Source organism: Dermacentor silvarum, chromosome 6 (genome assembly GCF_013339745.2).
Source record: "Dermacentor silvarum isolate Dsil-2018 chromosome 6, BIME_Dsil_1.4, whole genome shotgun sequence".
Classification (NCBI taxonomy): Eukaryota; Metazoa; Arthropoda; class Arachnida; order Ixodida; family Ixodidae; genus Dermacentor; species Dermacentor silvarum.
The window spans coordinates 147,418,959-147,435,715 of record NC_051159.1 but is presented as its reverse complement, the minus strand read 5'-3'; the positions used below and the strand labels follow the sequence as shown (position 1 = coordinate 147,435,715).

Sequence of the window (16,757 nt, the reverse complement as noted above, 5' to 3'; positions counted from 1 at the left end):
TCAGAGCGATAAACCAGACGCCGTTGCCTTTGGACACGCATCGGTAAGCTTCCCTATGGGTATGCTATATTGGTATTGGCGAGCTGGACCAACTCGCACAATATTCAACATCAGCAAGATTGTTTGGCGTGGTTTAAAGAGAATTACACTATGTGTATCGCAAGCGTATTGCTATTCCCGGTGTTAAATTTCTGCCTGCTCAAGATACTGACCGATATAGCTTTATACAACGAGGATAGCTACAATGTTATTGCTTGCGACCTATAAGTATACAACTGCATAAACCTGGGAAGAGGGGGGGAAAGAGGGCACCTAGTGGACTGTCCATTTAGGCTGTCGCCGATTGGCTCCAGGTGCACGTCTCCTTCTCGCTCGTCCAGCTAGAGCCAGTCGACGACAGCCGAAATGAACACTCCCCTAGGTGGACTCTTACAGAAACCACCCTCCCTGTACGACCGAGAAGGGAACCACACTTGTAGTGTTATTTGACACAAAACGTCAATACTTACGCTTGCAGTCACTAGTGAAAAGCGGACCTTCTTCACAAACGCAACGAGCTTCACTTTTTCCGTCATTGTCGTCGCAACTTGAAAGATGACATGGATTTATGAGACACGAAGCGATGTCTGCAGAGGCGTGTTGAAAACCGGCGTTACAAAGATACTTCACCATTCTGTAGAGGCATTTAAGGAAGCTTGTAAGACATGTGAAACTAGAATCATTCTCTCAGGTATGAGTTGTCCCAAAGCATAAGCTCCGCGTAGTTCTATGTCCGTTTGAACTTCACGCATGAAACTAGCCGCGCCTCTGCTAATTCCTGAAGTTACCAGGGACCTTTGCCTTGAGGCCACATCCAATTTTATTAATAAAGTACGTGTGAAACGCGTAAACACTGCCATTATACAATCACCAAACCGAATTCTACAAAATATGTCGCATCTAAAAACGAAAGCTTAATTTTATCGACTGTAGACGCAGAATATTAATGTAGGGCCTTGAGTTCTTTTTTTTTACAAAAATGACTGCTTAGTGAATAAGCTCAAAGAATGAAAAGTATTTTTTAAAATCACCCACAATTACGATGCTTCCTAATGCGAAATTTGTGCGCAGATCTGTACGTGTTTTCACTTCGCGATATATTAGCTGCCACGGACAATTTATCTCGTGCGGCATGTTGCAAACGGAGCGAAGTGTGGGACGACTGCCTCAATAATCGGGAGATCACGAGGCAGCGCGTGGGTGTCGCGTGGGTACGATTCACAGCAACCACCACAGACAGACCTCCGAGTGGTTTGTTTCCATACAGACGACGCGTGCTACTCTGGCGCCATACCGTAGCCATCGTCGCCACAGAGCCCGTCTTGCGTGGCACTACGCTTTTTCTCACGCTTTCGCCATACCCTCCTCCTCCGCTTTCCGCCTCATGGTTCTGCTGCGCCCTTCTCGGCTTTCCACCGCCCGCTCTCTTCGGTAACGCCGTCAACACCCCCCGCTGCGCTCCGCCTTCGCTCTTTCATTCTTCGCTGTGATCGTTCACTCGGTTACACCGACGCCAACGCTCGCCCCAGGAACGGGCGCTCAAGAGCTGCGCTCTAAAAACCATGGACAGCAAGCTGAGGTTAAAGTGACCCCTCTGTGTCGGGTAGAGCGACACGACGCCTGTGACAGTTCACGGATACAGCAGCATAAATGTCGAATTTGGTGACTCCTATAAACGAAACCGAGATGCGGGTGAACTGCCGTGGTCGGAACAGGTCGCAACTTGCTTAGGCGTGGTGTTCCTGAAAGCGCTCCCTCGAACTCACGTTGCAGTGTTGGCCGGAACGGCTCCGTTAGCGCCTCGCACATCCGTGCATGGGGCGGGCGCAACCATTTCGGGGCACACGGGTAGCGAAAGTTTCCTCAACCAGTGGGGGGGCCCCGATTTATGACTTCGAGTACGCGCCATGGACTGCGACTCTACTGAGCGCCATGGCCCGGCGATTACGGTGGTCCTACATTGCGATGGTTGGAGGCGTTCCTGTATCGTGCCTTGACCGTGGGACCATGACTCTTGTTCGAGAAAGCTAGCCGTTAATGAACTGGAGAGGACCTCGTGCAGTGGGGGTTTTAACCAGACCCACGGTGTAAGATATATACGTATATATATCTTACACCGTGAGCGGACCTTAAGAGAGGATCGGGAGAGACGTACGTCCAGAACGCACTGAACGAACTGCATTTACTCGAGTCTGAGTCTTCTCTCTTAGGCGAGATATACAAGAGTCAGCTTCTCTATTTCTCTCAGTCGCGGTCACCACGGGGAAAAGGGGCTCGTGAACATCATTCTCTGTTTACCCAATGTGGCTTCAATTTATTTCAACATGCTTAGTATTACTGCATACAACCACTTTACTGAAAGTACTGCGCATGTTTGACGGGATGTTTGCAGGGGTAGCACTAAATTGACACGGGACGTACGAAAAGCACAATACGATGGACACGGTGCTTTAATTGTCCGTCGTACTGTGTCTTTCTTTCGTCCCGTGTCAGTTTAACGCTACCCCTGCAACCATGAACAGCTACCAGCTCGCCTAGCTAGTATTACTATTATTTTTGCCGCCGTACTTGACGTGAGCCTTACCGACAGTGGTCACAAAATAATACAATAGTTTTTTTCCCCTCGCCTCGGTAGCTCATGTAACTACGGCGTTCCGCTGCTAAACTCGAGATAGTGGGTTCGATTTCGGCCGCGGTGGACGGATCATGATGGGGGCAGAATGCAAAAACGCCCCTGTACCGTGTACTGGGCGCACGTTAAAGAATTCCAGCAGCTCACAGAAAAAAAGTAAAAAAAAAGAATCAAGCAGTATGACTGGAGTAGGTGCATAAATTTATCTGTAGGTCTTCGCGCCATATCTCAACTGTAAACGATAATGAGATGCAAAGTGTACTCTGATAGTGAGCAAAGTGTCCTCTGAGAGATACAGAGGAAAGCGGTGAATGTGCGCACGTGCGTGAACAGCACTGCGCAGAATAAGTGCATAAATTACTGTGGTTGGCTGACAGGTGCGGATCATTTCTGAAAGGGGCGATGGCATCGTTTACTTACGATAGCATTTCCGAGCAGTGGCGTTAAAATAATGATATTTTCCACATTCACAAACGAAAGATTGTATGTTACTTCTCGCAGAACAGTTGGCGCTGCCGCAGAAGCTTTCCACAGACTTGCAAATGTTCTCATCTGAGGATGTAAGAAGTAAAGCACAATAAGCATACATGAAGTATACGTACATCGTTTCACATAGCAGCTGAGCTACACCAGAAAAGCCAGAACATACAACGTCTTCAGGGGATTTCCCAGCCTCATAGCAACATATTAAGTGTTACCAGTAAAAACGGTTTGGTTAAAAAGCCGTTGCTACAGTAAAGTTCATCTCTTTTTGTCTCTCCAAATTGACAGTAAATCACCTTAAGCTACTCTTTAATGCGAATGTTTTCCCGCCGTGCAGCTTAAATTTTGGTTTAAGCCTAATCCACATAACACACCAGGAACATAATTGCATATCCGCACACTTTGTTAGCGATAGCGAGTACCATATTCTTTGCTTGACCAGTCAAGAAACGAATCGGACTATTCAATAAACATTTACGACCCTGAAGCGAGCAAGCATGTCATTTTTGCAGCTTATTGCATATTTATGCAGCTTATTACTACTGATGAACACCAGTTTGAGTTTGATAAATTATACCTTTTTTCACAGAGTGAGCTCGCTCTCTCAAACGCGACCATTCCTACTTGCATGGCCAAATGTACTGCATGCGCGATATATATATATATATATATATATATATATATATATATATATATATATATATATATAGTTTGTCCACGGTAGTCATAATAATAGGTGTCCATGCCAAGGAACGGAGTTTATTTGAAAGGGCTGTTATGGTCGCGGTAGCCGTAATAAAGAAGTCGCAGTGTCGCCCGAAATGCGAAGCATCGATTGCGATGGCAAATTAGTAGACAGCTATACGAAGCAAGGATTGCAGTATTATCGGCAATACAAACTTCTAAACATAGGCTAACTAACTAAATTAACAAGCATGGTGGCCCGCGCGCACAAGCAAACTTAAATACATGTCACTCGATGACCACGGAAACTCACTGTCAAAACGCTGGAGTGAGGAAGCGCGGTCTCAGCAGCGAGCGAATTGACCTCCGTGCTGCATTGACCTCCGTGCTGCATTGACCTCCGTGCTGAATTGACCTCTGAACTAAGCCGCAAAAACACAGCGCACGGCGGGTTCTGTCCCCCTCGTAGATGGCTTTCAAGATAGGGCGGCCCGCGTGGCCGCGCCTTACGCAGTAGCCGCCGCCGGAGTGGAACGCGCCCCCTCCCTCCCTTCGCACCGGATCCTCACGCGCGACGGAAGACGGCATGCTTCTTCCCCGCTTTCCTTCTTTGCGCGCGTGCAATAGGTGACCCGTAAAACGAGCAACCAAAGGGAATTGTGGGGCGCGCCGTCTGCTAGCAGCTTCCGGTTCGACGGACGACGCGGCGGCATCGGCGGCATGCCCGGCGCACGTGTTTTTCTACGCGGTTTCAACTGTCAGTTGTGCGAAGCTTTCCGTCCACTTTGTCGACCAGCATTGTCGTACCATTTATGCGGCTGATTTCTAGGTTTCAGTTCACTCTGGGCGCGACGATGACGAGTCAAGAAAGGCAAGGATACGATTTTATTCATAAAGGAACTCTGGTTCTTGTTTCGGCGGCCTTTTTTGTTTCTGCAAGGTTTAGCTCTACGACATCTGCCGTTGCTTGTACGCACCGTCACTGACTGCTCTGCCTGCGGGTCAGTCAGACAGCTGAAAAAGCTATCGTTATCCGATAAATTATCAAGCGTATAGAAGCACTCCTTAGAAAATCGGGTGCTGAGGCGATGGCTACAGCGGTGCATGCTGCTCTGTGATCGTAGCTAAAAACCGATATCGTCGCTATAACGGCGCAGCTAGCGCTGAAAATTATAACTTTGAGCGCTGTCAACGGCATTTCTCGGTCGAAACTCTAGGTTCATTTGAAGTAGTACGTAGTTAGACGTTCTCGCGTTTTTGTCAACAATGGCCGTATCGCCGTCATATTACGGCTGCGCATTATCTCTATCTGTGCTAAAAGAGCTAAGGAGGCCATAGTTGGTTACGAGTATTATGTATGTATCTCGCTGTGTCCCGCTTAAATTCGCACCGTAAAACCTCGTTTCATAATATATCTATATGTGCACGCGAGTACTGAAATAGTTCTGGTTGCCTGAGTCAATGTTAGACAAAGAAATGTTATGAGGAATCATTCTGTGTCGGCACTTACACAGCTAATCGCCGCCTGGTAAGTGGCACTGTACGTTCATTTTCGTTTTGTTCACGGATGGTCTCTGCCTTGTTACAGTTTTGGAAGTGGCAGCCATTCCTCTGATGCTTGTGCACAGCTGACTCAGCAAGGGTTGCGGCAAGGCAGTAGTTACATGCGTTCACCTTTAACGCTTGAATTTGAGCAGCCAACGGCTGAACAGCCGACGATGGTTTTGCTAGGCACCTACAACCGGGTAATCTTCGAGTGGGACAAAACCGGACTGCAAGCGCAAGTGGCTCAGTCAGCTAAGGCGTTGCGCTGCTGAGCACGAGCTCGCGGGATCGAATCCCGGCCGCGACAGCCGCATTTCGATGGAGGCGAAATGAGAAAACGCCCGTCTGCTTGCGTTATGTTAAAGAACGGCATGTTAAAGAACCCCATGTGGTCAAAATTAATCCGGAGCCCTCCACTACGGCGTGCCTCATAATCAGAACTGGTTTTGGCACGTAAAAACCCAGAAAGAAGAACGGACTGCAAGCGCATCAATGGACTTCAACGGCGACGCGGTGGCGGCGGCTGCGCTGACTCGAACCGGAAACAGCTAGCAGACGGCGCATCCCACAACACCTCGCTATTTTACGGGTCACCTATTGAGCCGCCATGGTCGGCGCACCCTCCCACGTTTTCACTCGCACATACAGAATACCCGCGCACGGCAACAATGTTATCGCGCTTGGAACGCGGCAATGGCGACAGCAGAAATGCGCCTGGAGTGTCCATATAATTCCTATCGCAATGAAAGGCGTTCATGCAAAGGAATGGAGTTTCTTTTCAGACGAACTTGCGCGCCGCTCTGTCCAAATCGTCTCCGGTTCTCTGTTTCCCGCCTGCTCTCCCTGTCTCTCGGGGGCCGCCGGCTGGGAGAGAGTGCGTCGTTGGAGGCGGGTGCGAGCGGGAAGAAGGGGGTCTCGTAGCCATAGCAGTCGCGTCAACGGTAGCCGGTCCGCATCGGACCGACTGCCGGAGTTTAATGGCGCATCGTGGCAAGCACTTAACAATACTTGACAAGTACACATGTCAAGTATTGACACGTGTACTTGTTTATCTTTCTCGGGTGACCGCGTTTCACCGTCTAACAAGCGTTATCGTTCAGCGCAGGACGCCTCTGCATGTGTCGGAAGTTTCTCGAATGTTATCGATGGGTCTATTCGCTGTCTGTTGTCGCCGAACCTTGTGTAATCTGATTGCATGTATGCACGACGCGAATTGTGTAGTATTTTCTGGAAAAAAAAAACACGTCAACACCAGCGATTACAGAAAGATCATGGCGGCATTTCCGCTTCCGTCAGTTGGAGATGAGGGGAAAAAAAAGAGGGGGAGAGCAGGTTGGCGCTACTGAACTGACAGCGGTAGTAGTATGGAGGGGCTTTAGGCAAAGCTACTGACGCTGTGCGGTGAGCAGACGAGCGGCACTGTGCAGCCAAGCAGCGCAGCTGAAGTGGCCTACGACGACATTGTTGCAGCTCTTCAGAAACCCTACAACCCGAGGGCATCTGACGTATTCCGCCGAGCTCTCTTCCAACAACGTGACTAGTTGGACTGATGGATGGATGGATCAAACTTTATTTGATCTATTTAAATGTGGTTGGGCCCCTAGATGTCCGGGAGCTCCCTGGCCGACATCTGTAGGCAGGCCCAGTCCTCCAGCCAGAGCTGGTCTTCGCCGAGCAAGTGGCCCGAAGAGTGGCCTCCCACGAGGAAAAAGAAGGGTTGTGAATACATGACCAGTTGGAGGGAGATACGGTAAGCACTTACGTCGGTGCGCTAAAGACCTTGCCGCCGAGTGTATCTTGGTGACGCTACGCACAACGAATATTACACCGGGAAGCTACCGGACAGCAGACGGCGTCAACAGCGTCACCCGCCAACACAACAATGCTTTCCTTGGGCATTATGTTTTGTGACTGATTCGTGTGCGAACTATTGGATGATCTCCTGCAACAGAGACTGTTTGCTGAGAGTGACCTAATGTTCACAAAGGCCAACGACATCGCTGTTCGAGCGGAAAGAAAGGGCTCTCGTAGACTTCACAGTCTCGTAGACATAGAAATCCCGTAAACATAGCAACGGCCTCCCCGCCTCCGGACTCTCCCCGTCGTCTGACACCGCCAGAGGCAGCCGCCCTCAGGCTTCTTTCAACGTGGCTTGGCCATTATCAAAGAAACATGACGCTCCTGAACCGACACTCCCGATGCAGCCTGCGGATCCGGCGGAGAAAATCAGTCACAGGTGCGCTCCCGACAACACGGCGCCTGCCCAGCGAAGGTCGACGCGACAGCGACACCTTCCGGGCCGTTACCAAGCAGGAGGGGGGGGGGGGGGGGGAGGAATTGATATCTCTACGAGACTGCAATGTGTACGAGACCTCCTCTTATTTCCCCTCGCACCAGCAGCCTACGACGCACTGCTCTCCCGAGAGACACGGCGAGCCGGCGAAAAACCGAGAACAACTGGAGCCGACTTCGAACCGCACTGCGCGCAAGTCCATTGAAATAAACTCCGTTCCTTGGCATGAACGCCTTTTACTATGGCTACCTAATAATCCTAACTCCTATTAATTCCTAATTGGCAGGGGCGTAGCCAGAAATTTCTTTCGGGGGGGGGGGGGGGTTCACCGGCCCGACAAGGGGGGGGGGGGGGGGCAAGCTTCTGCTTTCCTCTACGTCCCGTGATCGATAATAAATATCGGTAGTTTAAGCAAACGCTATACATGTATGTCAAAGACATGGGACCCCCCCCCCCCCCCCCCCCCCCCCCCCCCTTCACGTGTGTGTGTGCTTGTGAAGACATTATGTAAAAAGTAAATACAGTAAGGACGACAACTACAGTGGGCGTTTGGAGCAACGGTCTCTGATCGCGCAACTGAATGGACCAGTCTTCGAAAACGCATCATTGAGACGACCCGTGCGATCGGAGAAGACATCATTAATTGGTAATTTCCGTTAAGCATAGATGGCATCCTCCTCGTCGGGGCGAAGTGCATTTCACAAGCCAAGGACGGCTATACGCGTGAAAATGCACGTGTGACCAGGATATACCTACTCCCATAGCAATAGCTTGTTCGCTGCGTCTTTGCGCTAGGAAAACTTAAATACGCGCAAAAACGCGCAAGGATTTTTTTTTTCGAAGCTTTCGTCGCCCTGCTCCCTCATACGAGAGGGTTGCATTTTCTGCGGCAAGTGCATGGGCCGCTGTGTCTTCCGCTTTGTGCGAGCGTGCAGCCGTCATTGCCTTTACGTCAACAGATTCAGAATTGTACAGAATATTTCACCGCACAGCATAGATATGGCATGTGTACGCATTTTAAGTAGTGCGTGCAACTCATTTCTGCTTCACTTACGCCGGTGCAAACAGGAAGCGGCCTTGTACCTCACAGAATCTCGACTGATTGGTGTACTAGTGATGCAGGAATGAACTCCGGTCTTGTTCAGTGCATAGTGCACATAATCAATTTCTCAGGACGCGTGAACTCCGACGAGAACTGTCAGCGCCTGCAACAAGAATTTACTCACGCTGTACTGCGCACAGCAGTAATTCATGCTTGTCGGATGTCTGTTTCGTGCATTCTGTTGCGAGTCGGTGGAGTTTCACTGCTGTCATCAACCCCTTCGTGTGTACATTGCTGGTTTGGGATTCCACAACAAAACAGCAACTACCAGCCTTCCGTAATAGCTGGTTTGGGATTCAACAACACAACAGTAATTACCAGCCTTCCGTAGGGGCGCAATCGCAAACAAGAGACGTTTCTCGCGCAGGCTAAGCCTACGTTCACACTTGGGAAGCGGCAAGCGGGCGGAAAGGCCAAAGCGGGCGGAAAATTTTTTCCGTGCCTGTCCAAGTTGTTCACATTTGTTTTGCTACCGCCGCGGCCGCCGCTGCCGTTTTCGTCCAGATCCATCTAGTCTGCGTAGGTTTGTCGGCGTGGTGGCGCTCATTATCGCATTATTTCGAGCGGTATGTTCATTCATTGACCCACGTATCGTCATCAAAAGTGATCATTTTACGCAACTTCGCGTGTCATCTGCGACCTTCGGTAAATTCCTCGTTGGCGTTCCGTAATTCTCCTCACACGGGCGCGGTAGCGCTGAGTCACAGGTTAGTGCCTAGGCGTGATAATATTTCTTAAATAGCTTTTATTTACAAGTTGTAATAACATTTCATCATTTCGTGTTGTCGGCGCCTCCAGGACACCAAAGGGGCAACGGGAACACCACAGCTAAAACCCGGGCTGGCCCTTGTGTTGGGGCTCGTGAGACCTACGCTCTCAATCTATCGTCGCGACGAGAAAAGCACCCCGCGACTTCTGCAACATAGCGTACACGTGCGAGGAGAATTATGGAGCGCCAACGAGGAATGTGCCTAACTATTGTCTGCCATGGAAGTGAAAGAAGAAATGGCTTTTATACTTCTACCTACTTGTTTTCTAGAAATTGACAATGAATAAACGGAAGACGCGGACACCTCGGAAACGGCGGTGGTGGGTTCGCCTGGCTTTGCAAAAGCACGAGAAGTTGGGTCACGCCAAGGCTTCGTTGCCGCACCTCCAGTCGCGCGAGGTTGAATACTATCGCGAGTATTGCTGACAGTACGTTTTAGTGCCACTCTTGTCGTAGAGCAAGGGCTGGTTCTTGATCTCGTCGATCAGCATTACAGCCTACACTTTTGGTGCCATGTTCAATTTTACGACCGGTTGTTTACATGCTAGTGTAGCTTCCAGTGAAGCAGAACGACTTTCCGCCGCGTTTTCGCTTCGCCATGGCGAAAAAATCGGCCCGAGACCAATTTGGCTCGCAGCCTGTTTTTCTGCCTGTTTTGCCACCTATAGGCGGGCGGATTTTTGCAAGGTTTTGCCGTTTCCGACAGCTTCGAGACCCAGTGTGAACGTAGCCTAAGATCCTGCGCGAGCGCGGCCTAACCGGCACCTGAAAGGAAGCGGCGGAAATGTATACCGGAGATTTTGACCACCTGGGGTTTTAACGTGCACCTAAACCTAAGTAAACGGGCCTCGAGCGTTCTCGCCATCATCTAAAATGCGGCTGCCGCATTTGTTGCTTCAGAATGCGGCCTCCACATTCTCGCCCAAAACTTCACAGAGTGTCAAAGCCTTAACAAACACTGTGACAGTTTTTTCCATATTCAGACATGATTCTCTGTAAATTACCAACCCAAACGGAAGCGCCCAGGAATGAAATTGTGATAGTAGCACCAGTTTCATGAATTATGTCAGTGCGAAGCGACGAGAAAAAGGGTGGGTATGTGGGGGGGGGGGGGGGGGGGTGCGGAAAAAATTTCGGGGGGGGGGTTTGAACCCCCCCCCCTGGCTACGCCCCTGCTAATTGGAATGGCGGACAGTGCCAACTGCAGCACATGTGGTGTTGAGGATGCCACCAGACATCTCTTATGTGACTGCCCTAGATACGAAGAAGAGAGGATTGCCCTTCGGACTTCTTTGGGGCACTTAGACGACAGGCCTTCTACGGAGGAGAAGCTCTTGGGCGCGTTCCCTCGTTCGTCTGCTATGAGCAGGGCTACAAAGGCGCTGCTGCATTTTTTGAAGTGCACAAGCCTGTATGACCGCCTGTGACGAAACTCAGCGATGAACGCTTGACTGTAAATGTGCAAGGTGGGAACTGTGAACTTATCTCTTCCTTCTCCTCTTTCAATCCCTTATCCCCCTTCCCCAGTGCAGGGTAGCCTACTGGGCTCAGCCTGGTTAACCTCCCTGCCTTTCTCTTATTACATTTTTTTTCTCTCTCTCTCTCTCTGTATTACGGCTACCACGGACCTAACAATATATATAAGGGATAATACTAAAGTCATTTTGCTACATTGGTTTTAGCAAGCGACCCCTCCAACAACTTCCTCTTAGCGATGTGCACAACGCTGTGTTCGCTTGTTGCAGTATTCTCTACACTGGCCTCCAATGTACATGCTCAGACATTCTGAGTCTACGTGACCCACCAAACATCGCACAGTTTGCGAATTTCCCAAGCTGCATGATACCGCAGTAAAGAACTAAAATTTTGGCTAGTTACTAGGGGACCTTTTTTTATTGAGATGACGTAATGGGAGAGGCTGGCCTGGAACTAGTTGCTCCTCGTCGCTTGGCAAAGAGAAATGTTATCGCAAAATATTTCCCAAAACAAAGTCAGACAGCATGAACACAAGGTATGTACATGAGCCCAGAAACTCAGAAAAGATAAACATGCGTACGATTGCACATAGAAAGACAAGTACTACTCCGAATTGCCCGGGAACGCATACAGAAGTTCAGTTTTACAGAAGAGTACGCAAAACCTAAGTACACATACATAGCATACTACATAACCACTTGACCACATAACAAACTCAGACCTTAATCATACATAGCTCTTTAAGAGGAGGAGGACAAGGAGGGAAAGAAAGAAGGCAGGGACGTTAACCAGAAATGCTTGTAGTTGGCTACACTACTCTGGGGGACGGGAAAGAGGGAATAGAAAGATGAGATAGAGAGATGAGGAGGGACACTCAAGTTTAATATATAGCTAAGATATTTGTATACTTCAAGAAAACTTTCAATGCTACAAGTGCTTTTCTCTGAAACCCTGCTGTTGGCCACGGGACAAGTTTTTTTTTTTTTTTTTTTTAGCGGTGAATGGTCGTCGGACATATGGCATTAAATCAGTCCTCAGTGCTCGCCTTGCAGTTTCGTATCTTGATCACTCCAGAAGAAAATGGTGTACGTGTTCGTCTTGGTGGCCACAAGGACTCTGCAGATTAGGGGCACGTTTTATCCTGCACAAAAAGTGCCGCGCATATGATGAAACCAGGCGGATGTTATCGTGGTGTAATGGTAGTCAAGCAGAACAACGGCGTCGTTGTCCGTTCCCTTCTTTTGTGCGTTCTGTTTGGTGCTGAATACACCACGATTATACCTCCGTAGTAGGTGAACGCTATTACTTTTTCTTCGTCTTTTTTGCGTGTGGGAAACAAGTGGGCATTAGACATGTACAGCCTTCCGCATTTTCAGCCATATCGCGTGAAGACACTATAATATGGTCGTACGTGGTCCTGAATGGAACATCGCATTAGACGACTCTTGCACAGGAGAGTGCTTAGTGCACTTGAGAGTACTTCTGCCGGTCTCGGTGATTATCGCCCCTTAAAGGCGCTAAAATGACGCGAGATGGACGCTCGCGCGATATAGCTAAAAATTCGGGAGGCTGTACATCTAGCGCTTAAGGTAGTGGATGTGACAACAGTTTGCTTCGCCGGATCAGAGTTCTCTAATGCAATCTCTTGGGCTTCCCTGTATTCCAATGCCGTTGTCATGCGCTTAGGACGCTCCCTTTCTTGAGAATAACATGTCACATATCCAGCTCTATAGGCTTGCTTCTCCGACAACACACCTTCGCTATATGAACTTTGCGCGGACTCTCCTTTTTATCACTTGGGATTCACACCTCAAGATAAGCTTACGGCGCACGCGACATTATCATTGACGGCAGTGGTATGCAATAGTTCCGACAAGAATGATGTGCGAAAACGACGGTGCCGATAACGGTCTCGACCGTTTGTTTAACCTGCACTGATAAGATTTGTGCATTTTTTCTGGAACTAGGCGGGTACCACTGGTATTTGATGCTGTAATGCAATGTTTAAGCGAGGGGCTATAGGTTAATCTGTACCACAATAATCAGATTGCCCTTTCTAAGCAAACGAAAACTAACGGTTCAGAGCTTTCTCAAGGTATTCCAAAGAGATCGGATTATTTCATCCACGAAAGAAAAAGAAAAAAAAGTTGTGAATGCGATACCGTAACTCTAATTACCAATTTATTTATGAGAAAAGCGTGAAGACCACCAATGTCAAAAGTCACGGTTTTGTAAGTGGCTAGGCCAAAACTGGAAGGCCAAATCACCCTGCAACCATCGTGATTGTTCTGTGCCATATTAAATAACACTGCACGAATGTAATGGATAGGAGACGAAATGACCTTTATATATATATGGCAGCTATTTCTTATTAACGGGTGAGCATACTCGCAACAATTACAAACCATGGTTACGTATGGCAAGACAAACCCACAAATGTTTGCGAACGCAAGAAAACTTACTGCCTAAATTAAGATGTTAGCTATCATTTGCCGGCGCCTCTTGTTTTTACGCACCGCCCAAGCACTTATGAAATGCTTTATGAATACGGTCCGGGACGACTTCTGAATCCCGCCGACAAAGTTTGTACGAATGAAATAAAGCAAGCCATATTTTTGACTGCATTCCTCAAGACGGAAACAACTTCGCTATAAAGAGAAACAGATGTCTTTATTGTACAACCCGGTTACACCGTCTTGACAGCTTCAAACGTTTGCTCTAGAGAAGATGATGATAATCAGAAACTCGGAAGCTTGGAACAGCAGACCCCATTAGCACAAGCCGAATGGTACCGGGAAAAATATTAAGCAATCGGCCGCTTTACTGAGCACGAGATATTACTCTTCGCGCTATCATGCGAAGCTGTCAACGTTCTATTCTATCATCTCGATAGAACATTGACAAGTTTTCTGCCAACCGTAAACGTGTGAGGCTAGATAACGAAACCTCTAATAATAACCATTGATTACAGTCCTGAAAAAAAAAAAACGGCACAAAGATACTGCCATCATTACTACGTTCTGAGTACCTGTTTAAAATAGTCGAAGAGCTCCTACCTTGTTCGTGCATCAGTGACAGAGCGGCTACCGCACAATCACGAACGATCAGCGTGGCCACGAGAGCACGCACCACGTCTCCTACCTCGTGCATAACGTCGTCCGCTGACCAATGGCACACGTAAGCAAGACCATATAGCCTAGGTTCTAAACATGTAAGTTATATCTACAACAAGTGTTATACTCGCGTATCGCAAGAAACTTGCTCTTTAAGAGACGCCCGCAGTTTTCTTTCTCGGATATTCGGCTGTAGTACATACAATGGACGCATATATGTAGTCCCAGATTTTGAGCCTTCCCGTTGTAACTGGGCGACAACTGTGCTCGGCACACGGCCTTCTCCGACGTCTCACGTTCGCTCAACCTGCGCGGACGCACTATACTTACAGGTGCGATAAACGCAAATGCCACGGCGCGCCCCCGCTCTTACAATGAAGAGAGGGAAGAGACTGAGAGAGCAGAAGAGAAACACCTTCGCCAAGCGTCTGCGCCTTTGGAGAGCTCGCTTACCTGAGCCGTGTGGGGCGATCCCCTTTCGTACGTGGAGGGCTTGGCAGTTCTCCAGGAAACTTTCATCGAGACCGTTCTTTTTCCTTTTCACACTGTTGGAAATGGCAGCGAACTTGAATGACCGCGTCACGTTTTTATAGTAAGAAAGTGAACAGCGATGTCAGGGTGTGCCATTCCGCACAGTCAAATGCCGTATTGGAATTTTCAGCCAATGCGGGAGAAGCCCTTGTGAGCCAATCAGAACTGGCAAGCTGGCGAATTCGGCATTGTGGTTGAATTTTGCATTGTCTGGAATGCCACTACGGGACGAAGTGTCCGACAAAACTGTAAAAAAAAGAAAGAAAGAAAGAAAAAAAAGGCCGAACAATAGTTCCCCACTAGGTTTCTTCGCATCATCGCGTGGTCAAATTGTGCCCTCAGCCATGGACAGCCATGGTCAGCTGCGCCTTCCTCGCTTCGCGCCAACGGATTAAGGATGTCTTTTGTGCAACCGCGACTATCGCGCATTACCCTCCACCGTTGTCCTGTGCATCATAAGGCCGGCCGCCGTCACTCAATAAGTGCACATATTAGTGAGTATGATATCGTGAGTGTAAGTGGACGCGAGTATGAACGACAGTCAGTGCTGCTGAGTTTGTGTGGTATACTGAAAATAAGAAAATTACACTAGCGAAAAACCGACCTCAACACGGTGCCCTGCGCCGCACCAAACTTTGGTCCGGTGGGTGACGCAGTGATCCGACAAGGTGGGAGGCAAAGTCCAGGAAGTTAATTTGACTTCGAGGCGCTATCGATGTTTCCTACTCATTTTCATTTCCTTTTCATTTTATTGATTCTTCGCAACAGTTACGTATTGTGAAAGAGGCGAAGGAGGAAATCAGATACTTAACGGCATTGATGGACTGTATACTCTATTGACGACAGACGGCTGGTTCCATTAGGCGTATCTCGAAACCTGGTAATCAGTAGGGTGAATTATTCAGATCTTTAATAGGTCTCCTGCAAAATATACTCGGTACCTCTCTACACTCACTGCTTCCTCTACAACACTGGTCACTCACATCGAGACGTGACATACAAGCCGTGATCACAAACACGGCTCAGGCGAATGATCCAGTTTTGGCGCAAACACGAGTGATCGCGCCGGTCGCATGCATATTCAATGCCACTCTGCAGAACCAGCGCTCAAATATGTTTCAATAATTTATTATTGAAGCAGCGCAATATTTTAATCTGTGCGCAATTGAAACACCACGGAAAGTATAGGCTACGCTAAAGTGCTTGGCGCAACCCTTTCATCTCGTTCACTCTCGCTCAGTGGCCACGTTTGACATTCCAATCCCTAACTGGAGCGGGAAGGAGCCGCTCTATATGTCACTAGCACTCCGTCGGCGTGATTGTTCTTAGTTGTGACTGCTGCTGATGATAACCCTAACATCTTTTCAGTTGCTCATTTCAGAACAACTGTTACGATACAGTAATGGAACCTGAACAACCTTCTCTGAACACCATTAACATTCTTTCTGCCTCTTTGACAAAGTGGTTGAACATGAGTGGAGTGCTTTGAGCATCTCTCCCTCCTCATATTAATCTTCAGAGTTACCTCCACATTGAGTGCTCCAACTCGAGCTCAGTTTTTTTTCGTTTCGGAGAGTGCCGAATGTACACTTATGCCTGAGTTTATTAAATGTCAGATTCTGCAGGTCTCTGTAATGACTATTTGCAAGTAACTGTGTGCTAACATGCCCTACATGCAGCAATGTTCTCGAGTGATGTGTCATTATTGAGAGCAATATGAAATGTTCATAAAGCTTGCTAGACGAGTCGCCGAATTTTTGACTGCGCGTATGGGACTGTATTTGCGTCTGCGCAAGGTAAAGTCACGCGAGGATGATGTACCGACGACATGCGCGTGCTGTGCATTGGTGTGACCCCTATTACGCCATGGATGGCGCAGTCATGCCGTAAATTCGCTGTAGTGAGGGGTGCTAAGGCTTGCCATTGAAGTCTAAGGATCTTGTAGCGCCTATATACGCATTATGCCACTTAAGAGTTCCGTCAACGAGTATTGAACGCAAAGTCCCGTCTCTGATCAGTATCAGTCAATAATCTTGCGAACCATTCTCGACTTATCAACTGCAGGAGTGTGCTGAACTGGGCAGATTGGT

At 48.5% G+C, this 16,757-nt stretch overlaps 1 protein-coding gene across 5 annotated transcripts in view; it reads right to left on the bottom strand.

Moving 5' to 3' along the window:
- Nucleotides 1–14,477, bottom strand: part of LOC119456175 (glycoprotein antigen BM86-like) — a 29,056-nt gene extending 14,579 nt beyond the window's left edge. For 2 of the 5 annotated variants that reach the window (XM_049669585.1, XM_037717800.2), the window contains exons 1-3: nt 14,080–14,473; nt 3,092–3,223; nt 510–626 (exon numbers count right to left, since the gene is read on the bottom strand). In XM_049669585.1, coding sequence (XP_049525542.1) covers nt 510–626; nt 3,092–3,223; nt 14,080–14,173 — 343 coding nt within the window. In that variant the 5' untranslated portion in view covers nt 14,174–14,473. Of the gene's footprint in view, nt 1–509; nt 674–3,091; nt 3,226–14,079 lie in introns of those variants that run through there. The other 3 variants (XM_037717801.2, XM_049669587.1, XM_037717802.2) reach the window with 3 other exon arrangements.
- Between the last annotated feature and the right edge of the window lie 2,280 nt (nt 14,478–16,757).